Raw genomic sequence first — 25,710 nt, 5'->3', positions numbered from 1 at the left:
GTGCTTATATTCCCAGCTACTTGGGAGGCTGAGGCATGAGAATCGCTTGAACCCAGGAGGCAGAGGTTGCAGTGAGCCAAGATTGAGCCACTGCACTCCAGCCTGGGCAACAGAGCAAGACTCTGTCTCAAAAACAAACAACCAAAAACATACATTGGTAAAAGCAATGATAAAGTGTAAGATTGTGTATTGAAGGCAGACAGTTTCATTTTGTGTAACCGAGAATCCTACAATGCTGGTTATGTTTTTATTGATCTTTACTCATAAGTTTGAATCATGTTAAAATAAAAAGTAATTCAATAGACTTCAATGTTCTGAATTTTTCATTGGCCTTTAGTTTGTCTTGAAGTGAACAGGTATTTTATTTTTGAATATTAGTAATATGAATAATTGAAGATATCTGCTTGTGGTTTGCCTTGACCTAATTCTGCCTCAGAATGCTTACCTCATGGGCATACATGAACATCCTCTTTCTTGTTCTCAAGCCCCCTTAGTAATTTGGTATTGTAATGAGGCCAATTACAAAGTCACCGTAGGTGTCTGTGTTTACTATGACTGAATTACCAAAGCGAAATGATAAACAGATAACTGACAATTTGAATGAAAGTGTTTAAAGTGTGATAACACTTCAATTGACAGACTTCCTCAGGGTTGTGTTACACTGCTAAAATGGATGAGCTTTTCTGGTTTTACTATCAGCCTGCAGAGGGGTGTCATTCTAACTGCCCTTAAAGTGTAAACTTTCTGATTTTTTGGCTTGATCCAAGGCACATGTGTTTTTGTTCATTGTTTCTTTTACTAAAGTGCCCTTATACTGGAAAAGTATGCACTTATCTGTTAAAAGTTAATTTTTGTTTCAGTTAAGAAAAAATAATTTTAACTAGAGTTAGGAATGACAATTCTGGAATATTATTTTAGATATACATCTTTTTTTGGTTAAAATGAGACTTAATAACTCATAGTCATAGATTCTAAAGGCACTTTGGTGATCATTTTGTATAAAGATAAGCTTTCAGAATTGTATGGAAGAAGCTTGGGATGAAGAAATGGTGAATGTCCTATTATTAAACTCAGTCTGTATCAAACTGAGTATGAAAGATGATTGACACATTTTTACCTGAATCACAGAATTTTAGAGCTGGAAGGAATTTTAGAGATGATATAGTCAGTGAGTCAGAAGGAATCTTACAAGCCTCTGGTTCAAATATTCTTTTGATGCTGAGTCACATGAGAAAAATGGGCCCTGAAGTTTGCTCAGTCAGACAAGTAATTAGCAAGGAGGAACCAGAACCCAAATTTTCTGATTCCTCATCCATTGCTATTTTGATTACACTAGAAACAAAGTCCAAAGATGGCATTGAGGTAGGGAGAAGTTGACACAGTATGAAGAATAAGAACAGTAGAGGTTAGAGAAAGTAAGTGAAAATAATGTAGAAAATGGCCTAAATATATATAGTTAGATGAGTCCTTTCCTCCTAATTTTTATTTTTAATACTTTGGAGGACCTACAGGTAGCATCCTTTAACATGGCTGAATACAGAGCTTTAGGAGAACTGGTCCTCAGCTATTCATGTCTTGTCCTTTGATTTGCTGACATTCTTTTATAGGTTACGAATCTTCTATGGTTTACTTTGTTCTAGCAATATCTAGATACATTTGTGTATGTACTGATGTATTTATGTTTTGAAAACATAGATTCTCCTTTTAGATAATTCATAGATAAAAATACATATAAATATAAGATTTATATATATGCATATATGTGTGTGTATATATACGTGTATGTATATGTACACATGTATACATATATACGTATATATAGATATATATACGTATATATGTGTGTGTATATATGCAGAGAGAGAGTATAGTTCATCCCGCCTTGGCCTCTCAAAGTGTTAGGATTATAAGCATGAGCCGCTGCACTCAGCCTGTAATGAAATTTTTTATTTCCAGTAATACAATGGCAAAGGACATTAGTAGATAACATAAAAGAAGACATTCAAATTACTGCTGAACCTTGTTAGACTATTCATACAATATTATGTTAAACCTTGCTAGAAACTATAAAATACAAAAAATATGTATGTGTGTGTGTGTGTGTGTGTATATATAGCTACCTCAAAGTCTTTTATCCCTAATATAATTTATATATTTTATATATGGTTGTTTTTTGTTAAGGATAGCAAACTAGGAAAAATAAATATTTTTATTTCAAAATCACTTAAAAATAAATATGTATAATTAATTAAGATAAAAGTGGCCCATTATTCTACCACTTAGTTCCAATGACAATTGAAAAAGAAAAGTAGTACATGTATGTGGTTAGAAAATGAAAGGAGAGGCTCTCTTTTTTAGATCCTCCATCTCCTTAACCCTTTAAGGTAATTACTGTAAAATGTTATATATATTCTACCAGAACGTTTAAAAAATGTATTCGCTATAGCGTATGTGTATATATATTCTTTAAAAAAGCAGTTTATATGAATTTAATCATTCTATACACATTATGCAACATGTTTTTCTCACTTAACGTAGAGAGCCTAATCAACACATAGACAAATCTCAATCATTTTTAAGGGCTAAAGTTTTTGTATTAATTTACTGTAACTTATTTAACATGTCCCTTATGGGTAGATATTTGGTTTATTTTCAGTTTTTTGGCTATTTAACAGTACAGGGTACATCTATTCACATTAATGGTAAACTTTTAAATTTTGGTAGTTTTTTTGACAAATTGCCTATGTACTTCTACTACTAGAATTTTATACTTCTAAAAATATGTATACTTTTCTAATTTTATACATTTTTAATAGTATATGAGACACTCTTGTTAGGGCTGGGTTTTATCAAACATTTTATTTTTTTATTAATGCATGTAATGAGTATTTTTTTTTTTTTGAGACAAGATTTCACTCTGTTGCCCAGGCTGGAGTGCAGTGGCGTGGTCACTGCTCACTGTGGTTTACTTTTTTTTTTTTTTTTGGTAGAGATTGAGTCTCCCTATGCTGCCCAGCTGGTCTTGAACTCCTTGGCTCATGTAGTCCTCCAGCCTTGGCCTCTCAAAATGTTGGGATTATAGGCATGAGCCACTGTGCCCAACCTGTAATGAAATTTTTTTATTTCCAGTGATAGAATGGGGTGGAGTGCAGTGGCTCATGCCTGTAATTCCAGCACTTTGGGAGGCCAAGGCGGGCAGATCACTTGAGCTCAGGAGTTGGAGACCAGCCTGAGCAACATGAAGAAACCCTGTCTCTACAAAAAAGGAGCCATATGTGGTGATGCACTTGTGGTTCCAGCTACTTGGTGACTGAGGCAAAGAATCGCTTGAACCTGGGAGGTAGAGGTTGCAGTGAACCGAGATTGGACTGCACCATTGTAGTCCAGCCTGGGTGACAGAGTGAGACTCCCATCTCTGAAAAAAAAAAGGTAATAGAGTGGCAAAGGGCATTAGTAGATACCAAAAGAAGAAACACAAATTACGGTTGAACCTTGTTAGACTATTCATACAACACTATGTTAAACTTTGCTAGAAACTGTAAAAAATACAAATCGAAACAAGATTCTGTTTTTTACTTTTAAAACAGAGATAAGAAAAGATAACGTCAGTGTTGACAAGGATGTGGGAAAAGGGTAATGCAAAACAGTATATACTTTCTGGAGGATAAATTCACTATATGTTTTCAAGAAACTTAAAAATACTTTGTAGTGTCTGATCCCATAATGCTATTTCTAAAAATATAGACTAAGAAAATATTTAGAAACCAGCATAAGAATGCTCACTGCAGCCTTATATCTAAAGTGGAAATTGGTAACAGTCTATAAGTCCAGTAATAAGAAAACTGGTTCATCAGCTATGGCACATTAATTCAGTGTACATATATGAGCAGCAATGAAAAGATGCTTAGTGATGTCAGAAGATTTTCCTGGTATGATTTTTAATACACTAGCCAGAAAAAAATAAAGGGAATACAGTTTTATAAACATTTTTATTTACTGTGGCTGGATTGTTAGTAATCCTTAATGCCTGGGGAACATTTGCTTTGTTCTTGTTTTTATTACTATTTGGAGATAGAGCTTTGTTTTGTCACCCAGGCCGGAGTGCAGTGGCGTGATCATAGCTCACTGCATCCTCGAACTCCTGGGCTGAAGTGATCCTCCTGCCTCAGCCTCCTGAGTAGCTAGGACCACTGATGTACACCACCAGTCCTGGCAAATTTTTTATTTTTTTGTAGAGACAGGGTCTTGCTACATTGCCCAGGCTGGTATCAAACTCCTCACCTAAAACAGTCCTTTTGCCACAGCCTCCCAAAGTGCTCACACCTGTAATCGTGCCTAGCTTGTTCTTGTTATTTTAACATTGTAGAGATATCCTTATATACACATGTATAGAAGAAATATGAAACGAAATACACCAAAATGTTCCTAGTGCATTCTTTGTGTAATAGAATTACGGATAGTTTAGGCATTTTTTGGTACTCCTGAATTTTTTGTAGTGAATACTCTTACTTTCTTTTTTTCCCTCAGGACATTCCAACCTACCTACTTACCTTCTTTCCTTCTTGTTTATATTTAAATAAGAAATACTGTCACATGGCTCAAAGTTGAAAAAGTACAAAAGGGTCTACAGAGAAAAATCTCTCACTCCTGTGCCCAGTCACTGAATTCTCATCCTTGGAAGCAACCAGTGATACCATTGTTTTGTGAATCCTTTCAGAAATATTTCATGCCTAACATCAGTTTAATCAGAAAAAAAAACCATAACAAACATATTAAAAAAAATTTTTTTTCAAGTTAATTTAGGGATTTGGAGCTCTTCTGATTTGGAGTTCTATCTAAGTCTGAGTCAACCAGACTTCGTTGTGATTGTAGCTATGTATTGTCTCAAAAAAGACAAAAAATTAGCCGGGTGTGGTGGCATAACCAGTCAAATCTTAGCCTTGTGGCTTTAATGATGTTCCTCAAATTCTGAGACAAGCTTATTTTATTCCTTCTATTCCAATATTGGTTCACATTTCAGTTATGCATATTTGTTTCTAGGGAAAATCCTGCTATTTTTATCATGGAGTTCATAAAATTAGTGATCAGCATACATTACAGACTTTCCAAGGGATGTGCAAAGCCTGGGATATAGAAGAACTCGTCAGCCTGGGGAAAAAACTAAAGGCCTGTCCATATTACACAGCCCGAGAACTAATACAAGATGCTGACATCATATTTTGTCCCTATAACTATCTTCTAGATGCACAAATAAGGGAAAGTGTGAGTATATGTGTAAAAATTAGAACTTTTTTCCTACTCATGGGGATATAAATGTTGAATGTAAAAGCTTTTAGATGTTTTAATGTGTTTTTTTGCTTTAATTTATGTAAATAAATTTGTATAAACATATTAGAGTACTGAAAACATATCCTAACATGTGTTAAAATCCACCCACTCATTTTAATTTCCAAAATAACAGGCAGTTTTAAGGAACATAGTGACTAAAGTAGGGTTACAGCAGGATTTCTCTTTGCATTTATGAATATTCAAAAAGAATGATTTAAAAACATTTGAAAAAACTATGTTTTGAAGAACTTATGTTGGGAGAATAAAATTATGCCTTGTGAGCTTTTGAAAAGTGAACTTCAGATAATGGCATTTGTGTTTTGTGTTTATTTGCCTGGTTCTTTTTAGAGACATGCAATTGTTAACAGCATAAGACAAAAAGTAAATAACTTGGTGTAGTCACTTGTTATTCCTGTCTTCAAGTCTGACTGCACAATTCATCTCAGCTTTCTATTTCTTTAAGATCCAAATTAATAGGCATCATGTTTACTACCCCTTCTATCCTACCTTTTATTTGGTTATCTCTTAACTAGTTCTCTTCCTTCTGAGACACTGTGCATATCAATGCCAGGTCAGTTTTCCAAATGTTGCTTTTATTACATCCTTTTATCCGCTTCAAAATCTATTGCTTCCTTTGCTCATGAGATAAAGTTCATATTTCTTAAGCTTACACTCAAGATACTCAATAGTCTGACCTGAATCTGCCCCATTTGAATCCTTCAAAAATTACCTCATACTCCCTTGAGGATACCTTGTTCTTTACTCTATCTTTGCTTTTGATGACACCTCTTGGGAATGCCGTGCCCACTCTTTGTCCAAATTCAAATCCTACTTATCTTTTAAACCCCAATATACTTCCTACTCTTCCATGTTTTTTTCATAACTTTTCAGCCTTCTTTGTATTCTTACTTCCTCAAAATAACTCATTGACAATAGATTTGTGACAGTTCCTTGTATTAGTCAGTACTCTTTCTATAGAACGTGACACAAACCCACCCTAAAAAAAGCTTAAGAAAAAATACTTGATTCTCTTTATTGTGATGGCTTTATTCTCAGGCAAGTTCTCACTCTTGCTTATGGAACAAAGATAACCATAAGCAGCTAACTCACCTGGAGAAAAGAGCATGACCACATATTACTTCCTCCAGATTCCTCTGGCCTAACATGGATCTCATGTCTATTCCTGAACCTGAACCAGTCACTGTGACCACAGAAGGATGGAATACTCTATTTAACTGACAATCCTGGGCCTTACCCCCATTGTGAAAGTGGGGATGTCCTTTGATTCACAGGTTAATAGTCCTGCCAGCATCACATGGGAGTTGGAGAAGAACAATTCTCCAACTCCCATGTTGGAGAAGGACTGCAGGACAGATTAAAACAAAACATATATGTTGTATTATGTTAGTATTTTAAGGGTCATTTTAATCTTGTATTGTTATTTTACTTTTAAAGGTTTTATGCTTTTAATCTTGTATTGTTATTTTACTTTTAAAGGTCTTATACTTAGTTTGTAAAATTATGTTGGAAACATTTTCATAGTGGGATTTTGTACCCTTCTGTGTAGCCAGTGGTACCTTGATCCAGGCTCACTTACATGTTTTTGGTGTTGTCGATAGGTTTGCAAAGTATTTTAAGAGTGAAAAATGGCAAAATCGGTAATGTATAGCTGACATTTGGTTGGCCATAGTGCTTCAGAAGTTTTATTTAAGACCTAGAATCAGTTGCTTATGTAATTGCATTTGCAATATTGGCCTATAGTGTGAATTTTTAAATGAAATACTTTGCCTGCTATTGTTAAATCTATTTTGCCAAATGTTTTACAAGAAAATTCTTTTATCTTATAGATGGATTTAAATCTGAAAGAACAGGTTGTCATTTTAGATGAAGCTCATAACATCGAGGACTGTGCTCGGGAATCAGCAAGTTACAGTATAACAGAAGTTCAGCTTCGGTTTGCTCGGGATGAACTAGATAGTATGGTCAACAATAATATAAGGAGGAAAGATCATGAACCCCTACGAGCTGTGTGCTATAGCCTCATTAAGTAAGAATATTTGTCTAGTAGTGTATTTGTGCTGCCTTTATGTGAAAAATATGTTTGATTATGCCAGAGTATTTTAAAGTCAGTACACTTTGGTTAACTAGGCTTCTTGGGAAATGGATTGTTCCTTGCCAATTAAGCTTTAAAAATAAGACTAGTCCAACCTTTTGTCTTGTTCACAAGAATATAATGAACATAAGTGATTTAAAAAAATGAATAATTGTGAATCTTATTCCTAATTTGGCAGGATAATGTAATAGCCCCAAAGGATGTGTATAGGATATTGAACCTATACATAAAACATGCTTTTAATTAATATATTTTAAAATTCTGGATCATGACTTTAATGTATTGCTTTATTCTCCAATTTAAATAGGATTCTAGTTTCATGGGTTTTAATTAATCAAGATTTCAGTACTCTAAAATAATATATTTAGTACTAGCTTTATGAAAATTTACACTAGATAATTTTTTTATTAGACATTAAGTTGTTGATCTAGAATCTTGTTACCATAGAAAAAAACTTCCCAACTCTGAATCCCATTTCATTTATTGTAGCATTTTTCTGTTTCCTTCATATTATACTTAAAAAAAATTTGAATGTTATACAGTCACATGGTTTGAAGATAAAATGTATACAAATTTGTATAGTAAAAACTTCCTTCCAGTTTCATCCCTGATCTGTTTAATGTCTGTGTTCTCCTAAACGAGTTTATCATTCAATGCATATTACTCATTTATGAAACCAATATTAGATATATTTTGTTGTCCCTCATTTTCATCCAAATGATGGCATACTATACATGCATTTTTCTGCAACTTGCTTTTTTCAGTTCACAGTGTATTTTGGAGACCTTTCCATGTTAAGACCTAGAAAGCTTTCTCAGTTAAAAAAAAATAGATAACTAGAATTCCATTAGATAGATATGCAATAGTTTATTTAACCAGCCTCTGATTAACAGAGGAGGTTGTTTCTAGTCTTTTGCTCTTATACTGCTGTAATGAATAACTTTGAACATACATAATTTCATTTGTATGCAAATATATCTATAGGAAAGTTTTTAGAAGTGAAATTGTTGGGTGAAAGCATAGACATATTTGTAATTTCAATAGATATTGCTAACATTTACACAATAGGTGGATGACGGGGGAGGCTAATGTATGCTTCTACCAGCAATGTATAAGAGTATGAAAATTGTTTTTTTCTAGCCTGCTAGGTGAAAAGTGTATCCCAATGTAGTTTTAATATTCATTTTCCTTAATATGCATGAAATTAAGCATCTTTAAAGGCCATTTATATTTTCTTTTGTGTCAACTGCCTGTTGACATCTCTGTTCTTTTTTTGTTCTTATTGTGGTTCTTTTTCTTAATGATTTATAAAACCCCATTCATATATTAGGGAATTAAAATCTTTGCCTGCAATAAGAGTTGTAAATACTTTCCACCCCATTTTGCCATTTGCTTGTGTCTTTTGTGGTGGTGGTTTGCTATGCAGATTTTTGTGGTTTTCATTTTACAACATAGTTTGTTGAAAGAGTTGTCTATAGTTGCTAATTCTATTTTCTCACTTGACATTCTTCCCTCATAGATCCTAGCAGTGCTGCTCTCTGGACAATTCTATGCAAGCTGTTCTTACCAAGATCACCAGTGATCTCTATATTGCCAAATACAGAGATTATTGTTTCTTTTATCTCAGCCAGTCAGTGGTATTGGGTAGTTGATGACTACCTCTTTGAAAAGCATTTTTGTCTTAGCTTCTGTGACATCTCTGGTTTTCCTCCTTCTCACAGTCCATTCTTTTATCATTTCTTTTGATAATTCTTATTCTTTTTGATATCTAAATGTTGGAGTGCCTCAGGACTTACTTGGTAGTGGGACCTAGTTTCTTTTGTAGCTCTATTTTCCCTAAATAGCTTATAGTATTATAGCTTAGAATATAATCTGCAGTACTGATGAGGCCTGAACCTATGTCTCTAGCTTCAGCCTCTCCCTAGAATGCCATTCTCATATCCAACTTTCTACTTTATAGCTCTTTTTGGATATCAAATAGACATTTCAACTTTACATCTAAAACAAAATTCCTTCCCTTCCCCTATGTTCTGTTTTCTCTCCAGTCTTCCTCATCTAAGCAAACAGTATGTACCAGTTCCTCAAATAAAAAAGTTAAATATTATCCTTGATAATATCCTTACTGCCTCACCTCATCCAATTAATGAGTAAGTTTTATAGATGCCACCTGCACAGTATATCCCCAATTCCTAAATTTCATTGACTGTGCATATCTATCCTACAATCTTCACTTAACAAGAATATTATAACAACCTCCTAACAGGTCTCTACTTTCACTCATCTTTCTCCAGTAATCAATTCTAGCTTGGTAGCTAGAATCATTTTTTAAACATGTAAAATAGATAGTCTCTCTTTTATTTAAAACTCTGTATTTAAAACCTTTCCACCAAAACAGGACGGTACTGGCATAAAAACAGACACACAGATCAATGGAACAGAACAGAAAACTCAGAAACAAATTCACACACCTACAGTGAACTCATTTTGACATAGGTGCCACAAACATACACTGAGGGAAATACACAATCTCTTCAATAAATGGTGCCGGGAAAACTGGATATCCATATGCAGGAGAATAAAATGAGACTCCTATCTTTCACCATTAACAAAAATCAAATCAAAATAGATTAAAGACAAATCTACAACCTCAAACTATGAAACTACTACCAGAAAACATTGGAAAAACTCTCCAGGACATCGGTCTGGGGAAAAACTTCTTGAGCAATACCTCACAAGCACAGGTAACCGAAGCAAAAATGGACAGATGGGATCACATCAAGTTAAAAAGCTGCTGCAGAGCAAGGGAAACAATCAACCAAGTGACGAGGCAACCCACAGAATGGGAGGAAATATTTGCAAACTACACATCTGACAAGGGATTAATAACCAGAATATATAAGGAGCTCAAACAACTCTGTATGAAAAAATCTAATAATTTAATTAAAAATCGACAAAAGATTTGAATAGACATTTCTCTAAAGAAGACATACAAATGGCAGTCAGACATATGAAAAGGCGCTCAACATCATTGATCAGCATTTTTCTGCTGATCAAAACTACAATGAGATATCACCTTACCCCAGTTAAAATGACTTTTATGCAAGACAGGCAACAACAAATGCTGGCGAGGATGTGGAGAAAAGACAATCCTCGTACACTGTTGGTGGGAATGTAAATTAGGACAGCCACTATGGAGAACAATTTGGAAGTTCCTCAAAAAACTAAAACTAGAGCTACCAAACGATTCAGCAATCCCACTGCTAGATATATACCCCAAATAAAGGAAATCAGTATATCAAAAGTGTATCTGTACTCCCATGTTTGCTGCAGCACTATTCACAATAGTCAAGATTTGAAAGCAACCTAAATGTCCATCAACAGATGAATGGATAAAGAAAATGTGGTACATATACATAATGGAGTACCACTCAACTATAACACAGAAGGAGATCCTGTCATTTCCAACAACATGGATAAAATTGGAGGTCACTGTGTTAAGTGAAATAAGCCAGGCACAGAAAGACAAAAAGCACATATTCTCACTTATTTGTGGGATCTAAAAATGAAAACAATTTAATCCATTGAGATAGAGAGTAGAAGGATGGTTTACCAGAGGCTGGGAAGGGTGTTAGGTGGGGATCACAGGAGAGGTGGGGTTGGTTAATGAGTACAAAGAAAAGAAAAATAGAATGAATGAATAAGTCCTAGTATTTGATAGCACAACAGTGTGACTGTAGTCAATAATGATTTAACTGTACATTTAAAAATGACTAAAATAATATAATTGGATTCTTTGTAACACAAAGGATTAATGTTTGAGAGGATGGATAACCCATCTTCCATGATGTGATTATTATGTATTGCATGCCTGTATCAAAACATGTACCCCATAAATATATACACCTACTATATACCTACAAAAATTAAAAATAAAAAAAACCCCAAGCCGTCTCATTGCACTTTGAATAAATTCAGATTTCTTATCGTGACTCAGGATGACCTGATTTCTACTTATCACTCTGACATTGTTCATACCGTTATTCATTTTTAACCATTGTGCTGCAAATCACATTGGCTTTCTTTCAGGCCCTCAAACAAGCAAAATTTTCTAACCACCTCAGGACCTTTGTCCTAGCTATTCCTTCTGCTTGGATATTTCTTTCTTTCTGATTCTCCCATGACTGGATACTTTTTGCATTCAGTTGTTAGAATAAATGTCACCTCAGGGAGAGCATTCTTGACATTGAAATTAAAGTAGCAACTAGGTTATATTAAACTAATTTATTTTCATAATTTATTTGTATATCATTACCTGATTTTTTTTTTTCATTTTATTAGAACTTTTTTTTAACTTTTAAGTTCAGGGGTACATGTGCAGGTTTGTTATATAGGTAAACATGTTATGGGGGTTTCTTGTACATACTATTTCATCACCCAGGTATTAAGCCTTATACTCATTAGTTATTTTTCCTGATCGTCTTCCCTTCTCCAACCCTACACCATCCGATACGTGCTGTTCCCCTCTTGCCCGTGTGTTCTCATCATTTAGTTCCCACAAGTGAGAACATGTAGTATTTGATTTTCTGTTCCTGCGTTAGTTTGTTAAGGATAATGATCTCCAGCTCCATCCATGTTCCCATAAAGGACATGTTCTCGTTCTTTTTTGTGGCTGTATAGTATCCTATGGCTACCTGATATTTTCTTATTTATGTATTTGTTTTTATGTTTATTCCTGTTTCCCTTTAGTAGAATGTAATTTCCATGAGAGTAAGGACCTTGCCTATTTTATTCAACTGCTGTTACTTTCACTACCCAGAACAATGTCTGGAATAAAATAGGCATTCAAACACTTAATGTATGAATGTGCATATAGATCAATGAATGTATTGATATATTTTCTAGTAATTCTCTTTTTTGTGTTAATATGTAACACTTTTAATTTCTTTATTAGGTTGTTTTGCATTTCCTTTTATATATATTTGGGATAAGTACCTAACACCTGGCTCTCAGTTGAAGAGACATTAGCTAAGTAAAGCAATGTGAATCCACAAAACAAGTGGGAAATCATATGCATGTTTGTTTCTTCTGAATAAAAGCTTTCTTTTTAGTTATATAACGTTTATTTTGCAATATGAAACATGCATGCTTTTTAAAAGATTTCTTAATTAATCCACATTCATGTCCTAAGAATGTCAAGAAATACAGATCAATGCATGAAAATATGATTCTCTTGTTCTGTTGAAATAGTGCATGTAAGTATGATACTGGTTGACAAAATTGTTTTATTTTATTTCAGTTGGTTAGAAGCAAACTCTGAATATCTTGTAGAAAGAGATTATGAATCAGCTTGTAAAATATGGAGTGGAAATGAAATGCTCTTAAATTTACACAAAATGGGCATCACCACTGCTACTTTTCCCATTTTGCAGGTAAGATCTTTTTTCTACCCGTGAAATGTATTTAGTGAATTAGAAGTGATTTAGTCATGACTAAATCCAGATTAAATCTAGTGAGTAACCCAGAAATTTTAAATATGGCAATTTAAATTTTAAAAAATTTTATTATCTAAATTTGATAATCTTTAGGTGATGGCATGGGTAAATTGTGGCTGAAAACATAGCATTACTTAATTTGAAGGAAATAAGTCTTTAAAGGGATTAATTGTTTTGTTTAAAGCTAAAAGGAGTCAATATTTTTAGGTTGTAGATTTATTTAGTCAATTGTAAAAGTTAAAAATTTTAGAAAATAAAAAGAGGAGAAATTCCTATTTTGTTCATCTTAATTTAGAAATTATAAACCTGATATTCATGGAGAGATCATGAGTAGGCTTTGGAAGACTATGAAACTTATGAAGCTATATGCAAAATTTTATGAGTATATACTTTTGTACATTTTTCTAAATAGAGGCTGCATAAATTTCATTATATTTTCTAGTTTTTTTTGCAGATAAGAATATATTTTCTTTTTTTTGTTCCTATTTACTTATTTAAATTACTAGATTATGTATTTTAGAATGGTTGTTTTAGGTTTAGAGAAAAATTAAGCACAAGGTCCAGAATTCTCATGTACTTCCACTCCCAGCTACACACCTATACACATACACAATACACACCAACTCCACAGTTTCCCCATTATTGATCTCTTACAAGAGTGTAGTATATTTGTTACAATTGATAAACCATTATTGATACATTATTGTTCATTTAAGTCCATAGTTTACCTTAGGGTTTACCCCTTGTGTTGTAGAGTTCAATTAGATTTTGCCTAGGAATCCACCACTACAATGTCATACAGAGTGTATTCACTGTCCTAAAATTCTTCTGTGTTACACCTCTTCATCCCTCCACCACACCACGCCCATACCCACCAAACCCTTGGCAACCACAGATTTTTTTTTTACTAACTCCATTGTTTTGCCTTTTCCGGAATGCCATATAGTTGAAATTGTGCAGTATGTAGTCTTTTCAGACTGGCTTCTTTAACTTAACAATATGCATTTAAGATTCCTCCATGCATTTTTTTTGCCTTGATAGCTCATTTCTTCTTATAGCTGAATAATATTTCGTTATCTGGATGTACCACAGTTTATCCATTCACCTACTGAAAGACACATTGATGGTTTCCAGTTTTTGGCAATTGTGAATAAAGCTGCTATAAACATTTCTATTAGTGACAAGCTTTCTACTCATTTGTATGAATACTTAGGAACACAATTGTTGTATTATATGGTAAGACTGTGTTTAGCTTTGCAAGAAACTGCTAACAGTCTTCAAAAGTGGCTGTAACTGCTGGGTATGGTGGCATGCGGCTGTAGTCTTAGCTACTTGGGAGGCTGAGGCAGGAAGATTGCTTGAACCCAGGAATTTGAGGCTGTAGTGCACTATGATTGTGTGCTTGTGAATAGCTGCTCTCCAGCCTGAGCAACATAGCAAGACTTTGTCTCTTGACAAAAAGTGGCTGTACCATTTTGCATTCCCACCAGCAATGAACAAAAGTTCCTGTTGTTCTATATCTTTGCCAGTGAACTTTGGGGCTGAGGACTCTGCTTTTATGAGTACAACTTTTTTAGATTACACATATGAGTGATAGCATGCAGTATTTGTCTATCAGGCTTATTTCAGATAACATAATACTTCCAGTTTCATCCATGTTGTTGCAAATGGCAAAATTTTCTTGTTTTTTTAAGACTGAATAATATTTCATTATATATATATGTGCCACATTTTCTTTATTTCATTAATCACTCACTATATTCTCACTTTTCCCCATGGGAAGAATTGTGGGCTAATGGAGGCTCTCTTGGCACTGAGCTGTACTTCCATAGGGCAGGGGTGATGTGGATAATATGAAACTATACTTTTTGCCCTCTTCAATGCATCTGTTCTTGGATTTTTTGCTCCAATGGGGTCCTGGAACTTCTCTGCTAGACTCTTAGACTCTTAACAAAGGTACTCTCATATGTGGGTGGTTGTCAGAATTGGTTCATTGTTGGGAGATGACAATGGAAAACTCAAATTCTTTTTTTTTTTGAGACAAAGTCTCACTCTGTTGTCCAGGCTGGAGGGCAGTGGTGTGATCTCAGCTCACTGCAACCTCTGCCTCCTGTGTTCAAGCCATCCTCATGCCTCAGTCTCCCAAGTTGCTGGGACTACAGGCATGCCCCACCATGCCCGACTAATATTTGTATTTTTGGCAGAGACGGGATTTCACCATGTTGGCCAGGCTGGTGTCAGACTCCTGACCTCAAGTGATCCGCCTGCCTTGGCCTCCCAAAGTGCTAGGCTTACAAGTGTGAGCCACCGCGCCTGGCTGGAAAACAAATTCTTCCATCTTGCTGATGTTATTTCTCAAAGAGGTTTTTGAACAAAAAATGATGAAAATAATTGCTAACATGATCACAATAACATTCTGGGTATGTGACTATTAAAACATATATTTTAATCAGGATATACATAAATTTTTGCCCTGCATTTTTAAAATGCAACGTGGTATCTATTATAAGAATTTTTCCATGTTGTGACATCTTTCATAATTTTTTTTGCATAAATTGTTTGCATTTTGAAAGTTATTTATATAACAGTAAAATGGGGCTGAGGGTGATGGTGCATGCCAGTAATCCTGCACTTTGAGAGGCTGCAGCTGGCAGATTGCTTGAGGCCAGGAGTTCAAGACCAGCCTGGGCAATATAGTGAGACCCTGTCTCTACAAAAAAAATACAAAAAATTAGCCAGGTATGGTGGCAGTGTGCTGTAGTCCCAGCTAGTTGGGAGGCTGAGGCAGGAGGATCACCTGAACCCAGGAAGTTGAGGCTACAGTGAACCATGATTGCACCACTACACTCCAGGCTGGGGCACAAGGCAAGGCCCTGTTTTTAAAAAAAGGGATAAATTGTAGCATATTCACATAGTAGAATACTACATAGCAATAAAAAATGAACTACTTCCAACACAACTATATAGTTTTTTTTGTTTTTTTTTTTTTTTTGAGATGGAATTTGACTCTTGTTGCCCAGGCTGGAGTGCAGTGGCACAATATCAGCTCACTGCAACCTCTGCCTCCTGGGTTCAAGTGATTCTCCTGCTTCAGACTCACGAGTAGCTGGGATTACAGGCATGCGCCACCACGCCTAATTTTTTGTATTTTTAGTAGAGACGGAGTTTCTCCATGTTGGTCAGGCTGGCCGTGAACTCCCAACCTCAAGTGATCTGCTCACCATGGCCTCGAACTCCCAACCTCAGGTGATCCGCCCACCATGGCCTCACAAAGTGCTAGGAGCCACCTCGCCTGACCCTAGATGAATCTTAAATATTATGTTAGGTGAAGGAAACCAGATTCAAAAGGGTATAAACTGTATAAATCTATTTTTATGAAATTGAAGAACAGACCAACCTAATTATGGTGACAGAAGTTGACAACTATGTGGGGGTTCAGAGCAGTTTGGGCTGAGAAGGGGCACAAAGGAATATCTGGGATTCTAGGAATGTTTTGTATCCTGGTTGGGTGTTAGTTACATGGGGAGGTGTGTGTATTTAGTGAGGTGTACATGTAAGATTAGTTCATTCTACTGTATATGTTACATGTCAGTTATAAAATGTACAAATAAAATGTATGTCGAAGAAAAAAACTGGAAAATACAGAATGGCACAAAGAAAAATGACTCATAAACTCAAAGATGAACATTATGCACATTGTGATTTATGTCTCCTTATGCCTTCTATTCCCATATTTGCTTATTATAAATATATTTCTGATATGACACATTTCTTTTAGCCTCTTTTAATTTAACAATATATTATGTATACTTTTCCTATTTAAAGATTCCTTCACATAATTTTTAACTGCAGTGTAGCATTTTTATGAGTGTACATATTCTGAATTGATTAATCTGGTAAGTTGAAATATAGGTTATTTCCAGTTTCCCAGTGTAATAAACAGTTCTGATATGAACATCCCTTATGAATTGTGGTTTTTGAATTTACTTTAAGCAGTCTTTTCTTATCCTATGTTATATTTCTCCTAAAAGTTTTAAGGTATTTATTGTTTATAAAGGATGGGATTTATAAATACTTTTGCAAGGCCTTGGATTCATTTTGTTTATGTTGTGAATTTATGAATCAATTTTTTTCCTGTATGGATAGAGATTTGTCCCAGCACTGTTTCCTAAATAGTGCATATTAATTTCCCTCTAATTTGTAATGCCACCTCTGCTACCTATTTAATTTTCTTTTTTTTAATTAAAAAAATTATTTTTTAACTTTTTTTTTGTTTTTAAGAGACAGGGTCTTGCTGTGTTGCCCAGAATGAAGTGCAATGGTGCATTCATAGCTCACTGTAACCTTGGATTTCTGGTCTTAAGGGATCCTCCTGCCACAGACTCCTCAGTAGCTGGGACTACAGGCATGCATCACCACACCTGGCTAATTATTTATTTATTTATTCATTTTGAGACAGAATCTCACTCTGTTACCCAGGCTGGAGTGCAGTGGTGTGATCTCAGCTCACTGCAATCTCTGCCTTCCAGGTTCAGGCAATTCTTGTGCCTCAGCACCCCCAAGTACCTGGGACCACAAGCGTGCCACCACGCCTGGCTTTTTTTTTTTTTTTTTTTTATGGTAGAGCAATTTATTTTCTTTTGGGTATATACCAAGTAAGAGGATTGCGGGGTCAAATGGTAATTCTTTTTTTTTTAAATTATTATTATACTTTAAGTTCTAGGGTACATGTGCACAATGTGCAGGTTTGTTACATATGTATACATCTGCCATGTTGGTGTGGTACACCCATTAACTCGTCATTTACATTAGGTGTATCTCCTAATGCTATCCCTCCCCGTTCCCCCCACCCCATGACAGGCCCGTGTGTGATGTTCCCCATCCTGTGTCCAAGTGTTCTCATTGTTCAATTCCCACCCCTGAGCGAGAACATGGAGTGTTTTGTTTTCTGTCCTTGTGATAGTTTGCTGAGAATGATTTCCAGCTTCATCCATGTCCCTACAAAAGGCATGAACTCATCCTTTTTTATGGCTGCATAGTATTCCATGGTGTATATTTGCACGCCTGGCTCATTTTTTGTATTTATTTATTTATTTATTTTTTATAGAGATGGGGTTTTGTCATGTTGCCCAGGCTGGTCTCCAGCTCCTGAGCTCAAGTGATCCACCTGCCTCGGTCTTTCAAAGTGCTAGGATTACAAGTGTGAGCCACCCATGCCTGGCCTAATTTTTTTATGTTTTGTAAAGACAGGGTGTCACTATGTTGCCTAGGCTGGTCTTGAAATCATGGCCTCAGGCCATCCTTCCACCTCGGCCTCCTGAAGCACTGGGATTACAAGAGTGAACCGCTACACCCAGCCCCTCTAATTTTCATATATGTGTGAATTTATATTTGGACTTGATTCTGTTCCACCATTCTTTTTCTCTAATTTGTCACGTTTGTTAATTAATGATAAGAAAAGTGCTTATATATAGTAAAGGCATATCCCTCACTTCATTATTTTCCTTTGGAATTGTATCAGCTGTCCTTTGTTTTACTCAGCCATTTGAATTTTAGAATTAGCTTATAATCTTCAGGAAAAGTTCTGTTGGAACTTTTATTGTAATTGCACTGTATTTATAGATTAATTTGGAAAGAATTCATGTATTTACATTACGAAGTTCTCCCATTCATGACAAGATATAGTTCTTCATTATTATTTCTTCCTATCTTTCAATAACATTTTATAATTTTATTTTTAAAAGATTAGATACTTTTGGTTAGATTTATTCTTCGGTAGCTTAAAGTTTCTGTTTCCATTACAAATGATATATTTTTAAAATTACGTTTTTAATTATTATTGCTATATCAAACTGGTGTTTGATTTTTATTTATCTTATAATTGTCTTATTAACCACCTTGTTGAATTATTTTACAAGTTTGTCCACAGATTATCTTAAATTTTCCATATAGATAACTGTATTGTCTGAATAATGACCGGCTTCTTTCTCATTTCTTTCTAATTTCTTCATGTTTTTGTTTCTTACTATGCTGGCGCAGACTTCCAGTGCGTTGTTTATCACAGGCAATGAAAAAGACATCCTGGGCCGGGCGCGGTGGCTCATGCCTGTAATCCCAGCACTTTGGGAGGCCGAGGCGGGCAGACCACAAGGTCAGGAGATTGAGACCATCCTGGCTAACACGGTGAAACCCCGTCTCTACTAAAAAACATACAAAAAATTAGCCGGGCGTGGTGGTGGGAGATTGTAGTCCCAGCTACCTGAGAGGCTGAGGCAGGAAAATGGCATGAACCAGGAGGCGGACTTGCAGTGAGCCGAAATCGCGCCACTGCACCCCAGCCTGGGTGACAGAGCAAGGCTCCGTCTCAAAAAAAAAAAAAAAAAAAATAAAAAAAAGAAAAAGACATCCTGGTTTTGTTGCTTAAAGGAGCAATTACTAGTATTGTACCCTTTACTGAGATGTTTGCTGTGGTTAAAAATTTTTTAATTGACAACTTCATTGAGCTATAATTTAATTCATGTGCTTAAAATTTACCTTTTAAAAGTGAGTTCTGTGGGTTATTTTTATATTATTTTATATCTTATATACATACAATATATTTTTATTATATATTTTTATAGTCATTTTTATTTAAGGAAATTTGCCCTGATTCTAGTTGGCTAAGAAATTTGTCATTATGATTATCAAAATTTGTAGAAATTAATTTTTACCAAAGTAGTATACCTATAGAATTTAAAGAGTCAATTAGTTCTGTTGAGAAAAGTATTCCTCTGACCCACTCCTCAATCCCAATTCTCACTTTTATCTCTTGTAGTGGTTTTTTCTGATATTTAACCACATTTAAAAAAATAACGTGGGTTCTGCTTCTTTTGAGTTTTCAATTTTAGATGTTCTCTGTTGACTTTCTCTTAATTATAATGATGATTTAGCTCCTTTAGACACACACACGCTCTTCTCTGACACACACACACGCATACGCGCTCTCTTCCTCCTTTGCTTCCTCCTTTTCTTCCCTTCTTTCTTTTATCTCTTCACTCTTTATTCTGCCAGTATAGTTATATTGATATTCAGTGTGGATATCATCATGTGTATGTATCATTATAGCTCATGATAGTAATGTAATGTAGCTTACTTGATTATATTTTTATACAGCTTTATGTATGTTTCCTAAGGAACCATAATTAACTTTTATTTATTTTTCCATTGCTTAGTTTTCTATTTTTCTATCCCCCACCCCCAACCCAGCTGCCAATGTGTGGGTAACCTAATGGGAATTGAGCTCGGAGTACTCTCATGATTCATTATGTAGTATTTCATTTAGCCCTTCTGTTTTTAGTACAGCACCTCACCTTTAGTAGTTTATATTTTCTATATTTTATCAGAGTAAATTGCCAGTGTTCTGCCAGTGTTGGAGAAGGATATTAAGCCTTAATGTAAGGTGTTGCTGAGGGGACTTCATTTTTCAAAAAGAATAGTTTGATATTTGTATTTCATTGCAGGGCTGCATATTTTTCCACATTCATGTTGTCTGTCTTGTTTGTTCTTTGTTGGTTTGTTTTTTAAGTCTTTCTACTTATTTGTATTCTTTAATGTTTTGTTCAGTAAGGCTGATTTTTACTCTTATAGATTTGTGTTGTTTCACAATATATCTGAATACTAAAATGTATCGTTCTTATTTATCCTATTTCCTCGTTTTATTTTCATTGAACACATTTTATTGTCAGACATCAGAGTTGTCACGAATATCTTTTATTGCTTCAGTATCCAGAATTTTCTCTTTTACAATCTGGGAAACGTACTCTTCTGTTTTCTTATAATTTTGTCTTATTGTCCACACTTTCATCCATTATTAAAACTTATGAGCCATGTAAAGACCAATGAGCCAGTTAACATACATTTTGTTATTTAACATGTATTGTTTCCTTAAGTCATTTAGCTTTGCTTGTGATGTAGTCATATTATTCTCAGCATCAAAATTACTTTCTGGAAATAATTCATGGATTTAAGGCAACATATCAATTCTTTAAAGACTTTTGGAGAAGCTACTTGCTACATTTTTATTTAATTCCTTACTTCTGAAAGGCACCAAATAATACCCTGATTGACCGAGAAGTAATGAATCTTCTAAATACTAACTTATTATTGAAGAGTCTTTGACTCTGAGGAGAATTTTGCTAATATGGCAATCTAAAATACATTGTTAGTATTGTGCTATTAATAATTGTCTTAGTCTGTTTGTATCGCTACAAAGAAATACCTGAGGCTGGGTAACTTATAAAGAAAAGAGGTTTATTTGGTTATTGTATAAGAAGCATGTCACCAACATCTGCTTTTGAGAACCTTAGCCTGCTTCTAGTCATGGCAAGAGGTGAAAGGGAACTAGCTGGTTTGTACAGATCATATGGCAAGAGAAGAAGCGAGAGAGAGAAGGGAGGGAGGTGTCAGGCTCTTTTTAACAACCAGCTCTCATGGGAACTAACAGAGCACTAACTCACCTCCTGTCCACCGAGGGAGGGTGTTAATCTATTCATGAGGTATCTACCCGCCATGATCTCAAACCTTCCGATATGCCCCACTTCCATTACTGGGGATCACATTTCAATATGAGATTCGGAGAAGTCAGACTATCAAACTGTAGCAATTCTGTTCACCTAAAATTTCAATGCATGTTTTGTTTGGGTTTCATTATATTTTTGAGAAGTTTCTATTTCCAATTCCCTCCCAACCCCTCTACACTTAATTTGGTAATTTCTTATAGGGACATTTTTCTGCTGTTCTTCAAAAAGAGGAAAAAATCTCACCAATTTATGGTAAAGAGGAGGCAAGAGAAGTACCTATTATTAGTGCATCAACTCAAATAATGCTTAAAGGACTTTTTATGGTGCTTGACTATCTTTTTAGGCAAAATAGCAGGTAAGTGAAGATAACTAATGTGTATTTTCCTTTAAAAATAGCCTAATTTGGGTGCTAGTATGTGTTTAATACATACCAATTTTGGGTGAGTAAATAGGAGACTTGAAAACAAGTGTTATAGGTATTATTATATATTTGCTGTTATTGACACAGGCTTAGAGGAATTGAAATTAGTCTGATGCTTTTTTGAGACAGGGACTTGCTCTGTCACCCAGGCTGAAGTGCAGTTGTGTGATCACAGCTCACTGCAGCCTTGACCTGCTGGGCTTAAGCAATCCTCCCACCTGTTTCCTGAGTAGCTGGGATTACAGGTGTGCACAGCCCACACCCAGCTAATTTTTTATTTTTTTTGTAGAGATGAGATCTCACTATGTTGAACAGGATGGTCTTAAACTCCTGGCCTCAAGTGATCCTCCCACCTCAGCCTCTCAAAGTGCTAGGATTGTAAGCGTGAGCCCAACCTGGCCAAAATTAGTCTTTTATATTAATGAATATTGAAATCATTAAATATATTTAATTAAATCATATTAAATTTTTATCTTCGATTGCTAAAGTTTTCTTATGTTCCTACAGTGTCAGAAAGTCCCTTTTTTATTGTACGAACTGTGGAAAATGAAAAACAACCAATCCCTCTCATCCTATAACTTAAGTTATAGTAGAACCTAGTTCTGGTATTTTTTTGTGTATGTGGTAAAATATACATAAAATATACCATTTTAACCATTTTATGTATACAACTTCGTGCCATTAAATACAGTATATTTGCAATGTTGTACATTGTACTCATTTCCAGAGATTTCCAGAAATTTTTTTATCATTCCAAATAGGAATTCTGTACCCATGAAATAATAACTCCCTAGAGTCTTTCCCCTCATCCCCTGCTAACCTGTATTCTATTTTCATCTTATGAAGTCCTTTTTAGGTATTTCACATGAGAGCGATCATACAATGTTTGTCTTTTTTTGTCTGGCTTATTTCAATTAACTTAGCACAGTGTTTTCAGAGTTCATTTATGTAGTAGCATATATCAGAATTTCATTCCTTTCTATGGCTGAATAACATTCCGTTGTATATATATACCACAGTTTGTTAATTTGTTCTTATGTTAATGGACATTCGGGTTATTTTCATCTTTTGCCTATTGTAAACAATGCTACTATGAACGTTGGTGTACAAATATCTGAGTTCTGCTTTCAGTTCTTCTGGGTGTATATAAGTACCTAGCAGTGGAATTGCAGGATCATATGGTAATGCTGCATTTAACTTCTTGAGAACTCACTATACTGTTTCCCACAGCAACTGCATTATTTTCCATTCCCATTATCAATGCACAAGGGTTCCAGTTTCTACACATCCTTGCCAACAGTTTATGTAGCAGCATATATCAGAATTGTTATTTTGCTGACACTTGTTATTTTATTTTTTTATAATAGCCATCCTAATAGGTATCAAGTGATTTCATCTGGTTTTTATTTGTATTTCCTAATGACTAGAGATGTTGAGAATCTTTTCATGTGCTTATTGGCCAATTGTATGTCTCTTTTGGAGAAATATCTGTTGGAGTCTTTTGCCCATTTTTGAATTACTGTTTTGTTGTTGTTGTTGAGTTGTAGTTATTTATATATTCCGGATGTCAGTCTTGTAAGAGATATATGCTTTACAAATATTTTCTCCCATTCTGTGGGTTGTTTTTTCATTTATTGATAGTGTACTTTGATGCAGAAAAGCTTTTTAATCTTGTTGAAATCCAATTTATCTTTCTCCTTTTTTGTTGTTGCCTGTACTTTTAGTGTCACATCCAGTAAATCATGACCAAATCTGATATCATGAAGATTTCCCCGTTGTTTTCTTTTCTTTTTTTTGAGACAGAGTCTCGCTGTCTCCCAGGTTGGAGTGCAGTGGTGTAATCTTGACTCACCGCAACCTCCACCTCCCGGGTTCACGCCATTCTCCTGCCTCAGCCTCCCAAATAGCTGGGACTACAGGCACCAGCCACCACGCCCGGTTAATTTTTTGTATTTTTAGTAGAGACAGGGTTTCACCATGTTGGCCAGGCTAGTCTCAAACTCCTGACCTCGTGATCTGCCTGCCTCAGCCTCCCAAAGTGCTGGGATTACAGGTGTAAGCCACCATGCCCAGCCACATTTTATTCTTTTTAAGCTTAGCCATTTTCTAGATTGATATTGAAAGTAGTTATAAACTGGATGGTATCACAGATGTCATTTGGTTCAGCACCTTCATTAAAAGTAGATGAAGGCTGAGACTCAGGTTTCAAAGGAATGTAAGAATTTTATAAATTTGTTGCTAATACTTTAAAAACTTTCAGTAAAAATTATCTTTCTGTTTTCTCATATAATAAAAAAGTATAACCCACCTTTTAGTTTCTTTAACCATAATGCTCTTTTCTATTTTGTAACTCATCATATAGTAGAGCATGCAGAGAGCTCTGGACTGGGAGTTAGGAGGCCTGGATTTTAATTCTGCTTCTGCCCTGACATATGTAATGTTTGAAAATGAGGTTAGGAAGTAGCTGGTAAAAGATAGATGGTTAGATGATTTCTAATATTCCCTCTGAGAATCAGTTGATTCTGTGATTTAATGACTTAATTAATTTCAGAATTACTGAATTTAATTAATGGTAAGGAGAATGTTATTTTTGAATAGGAAGGTACCAGCTCTTTCAAATGAGTTTTAATGTAATCAGTTTCTATATTGTATGTAGCTGGGTCATAGGTTTTACAAAGTTTTGCCACTTAATTAGCCTTTTCTTTGCATCTAGATTTGCAGATGATTATAAAATTGCAATTCAACAGACTTACTCCTGGACAAATCAGATTGATATTTCAGATAAAAATGGGTTGTTGATTCTACCAAAAAATAAGAAACATTCACGACAGAAAACGGCAGTTCGTGTGCTAAACTTTTGGTGCTTAAATCCAGCTGTGGTAAGCTCATCATGTAAATGGAGATTTTGTCTTCCTGCTCAGTACCAGCATTTTAATAAATGTGGTTGACTCTTTTAAAAATAGTTGTTTGTTGTTGTTGTTGTTTTGAGGCAGGGTCTTGCTCTTCACCCAGGCTGCAGTGCAGTGGTGCAATCTAGCTCACTGCAGCCTTGACCTCCCGGGCTCAAGCGATCCTCCCACCTTAGCCTCCCGAGTAGCTGGGACTATAGGCAAGGGTCACTATGCTCGGCTAATTTTTCTATTTTTTGTAGAGACGGGGTTTCACCATATTGCCCAGGCTGGTCTCCTAGACTCAAGCGATCTTTCTGCTTCAGCCTCCCAAAGTGCTGGGATTACAGGTGTGAGCCACTTTGCCCAGCCTCTTTTAAAGATAATTTTATTTATCTAATGTTGTTTTCTTTTAGGCCTTTTCAGATATTAATGGCAAAGTTCAGACTATTGTTTTGACATCTGGTACATTATCACCAATGAAATCCTTTTCGTCAGAACTTGGTGTTACATTTACTGTCCAGCTGGAGGCTAATCATGTCATTAAAAATTCACAGGTTAGTTTTCTTTTTTTTTTTTTTTGAAGGCCTTCAGTGTTTCTACTTACTTCAGTATAACTCTATATAAACAAGTTAGAAGGTACTTGAAGTGCCAGGAAGTAAATCTTGATAGGAAATTCAACATTCCAGTTTTATAATAAAAGAAAATCTGTCAGCTACTTAATAGTGTGTCTACAGAAGGAAATAATCCAGTCACTTGGGATGCAAAAGGCTGTATTTCAGCTTCTTCTTTTAAATAAGTTTTAGTTTTGTAATGAAAACAAAATTTTGATTTATTTAGTTCTCATGGTATAATTATTTGTATTTTATTTATTTATTTATTTATTTATTTATTTATTTATTTATTTATT

General features: G+C 35.0%; 1 protein-coding gene across 2 annotated transcripts in view; it reads left to right on the top strand.

Moving 5' to 3' along the window:
* Window positions 1-25,710, top strand: part of BRIP1 (BRCA1 interacting protein C-terminal helicase 1) — a 190,342-nt gene that overhangs the window by 55,406 nt on the left and 109,226 nt on the right. For both annotated transcript variants that reach the window (XM_011979158.1, XM_011979159.1), the window contains 6 exons: window positions 5,041-5,262; window positions 7,176-7,375; window positions 12,738-12,870; window positions 21,692-21,846; window positions 24,626-24,791; window positions 25,217-25,357. In XM_011979158.1, the coding sequence (XP_011834548.1) occupies window positions 5,041-5,262; window positions 7,176-7,375; window positions 12,738-12,870; window positions 21,692-21,846; window positions 24,626-24,791; window positions 25,217-25,357 (1,017 nt within the window). The remainder of the gene's footprint in view (window positions 1-5,040; window positions 5,263-7,175; window positions 7,376-12,737; window positions 12,871-21,691; window positions 21,847-24,625; window positions 24,792-25,216; window positions 25,358-25,710) is intronic.

The sequence above is a fragment of the Mandrillus leucophaeus genome, unplaced genomic scaffold (assembly GCF_000951045.1).
Source record: "Mandrillus leucophaeus isolate KB7577 unplaced genomic scaffold, Mleu.le_1.0 Scaffold20, whole genome shotgun sequence".
Taxonomy (NCBI): domain Eukaryota; kingdom Metazoa; phylum Chordata; class Mammalia; order Primates; family Cercopithecidae; genus Mandrillus; species Mandrillus leucophaeus.
This window is presented reverse-complemented; position numbering and strand designations above follow the sequence as displayed.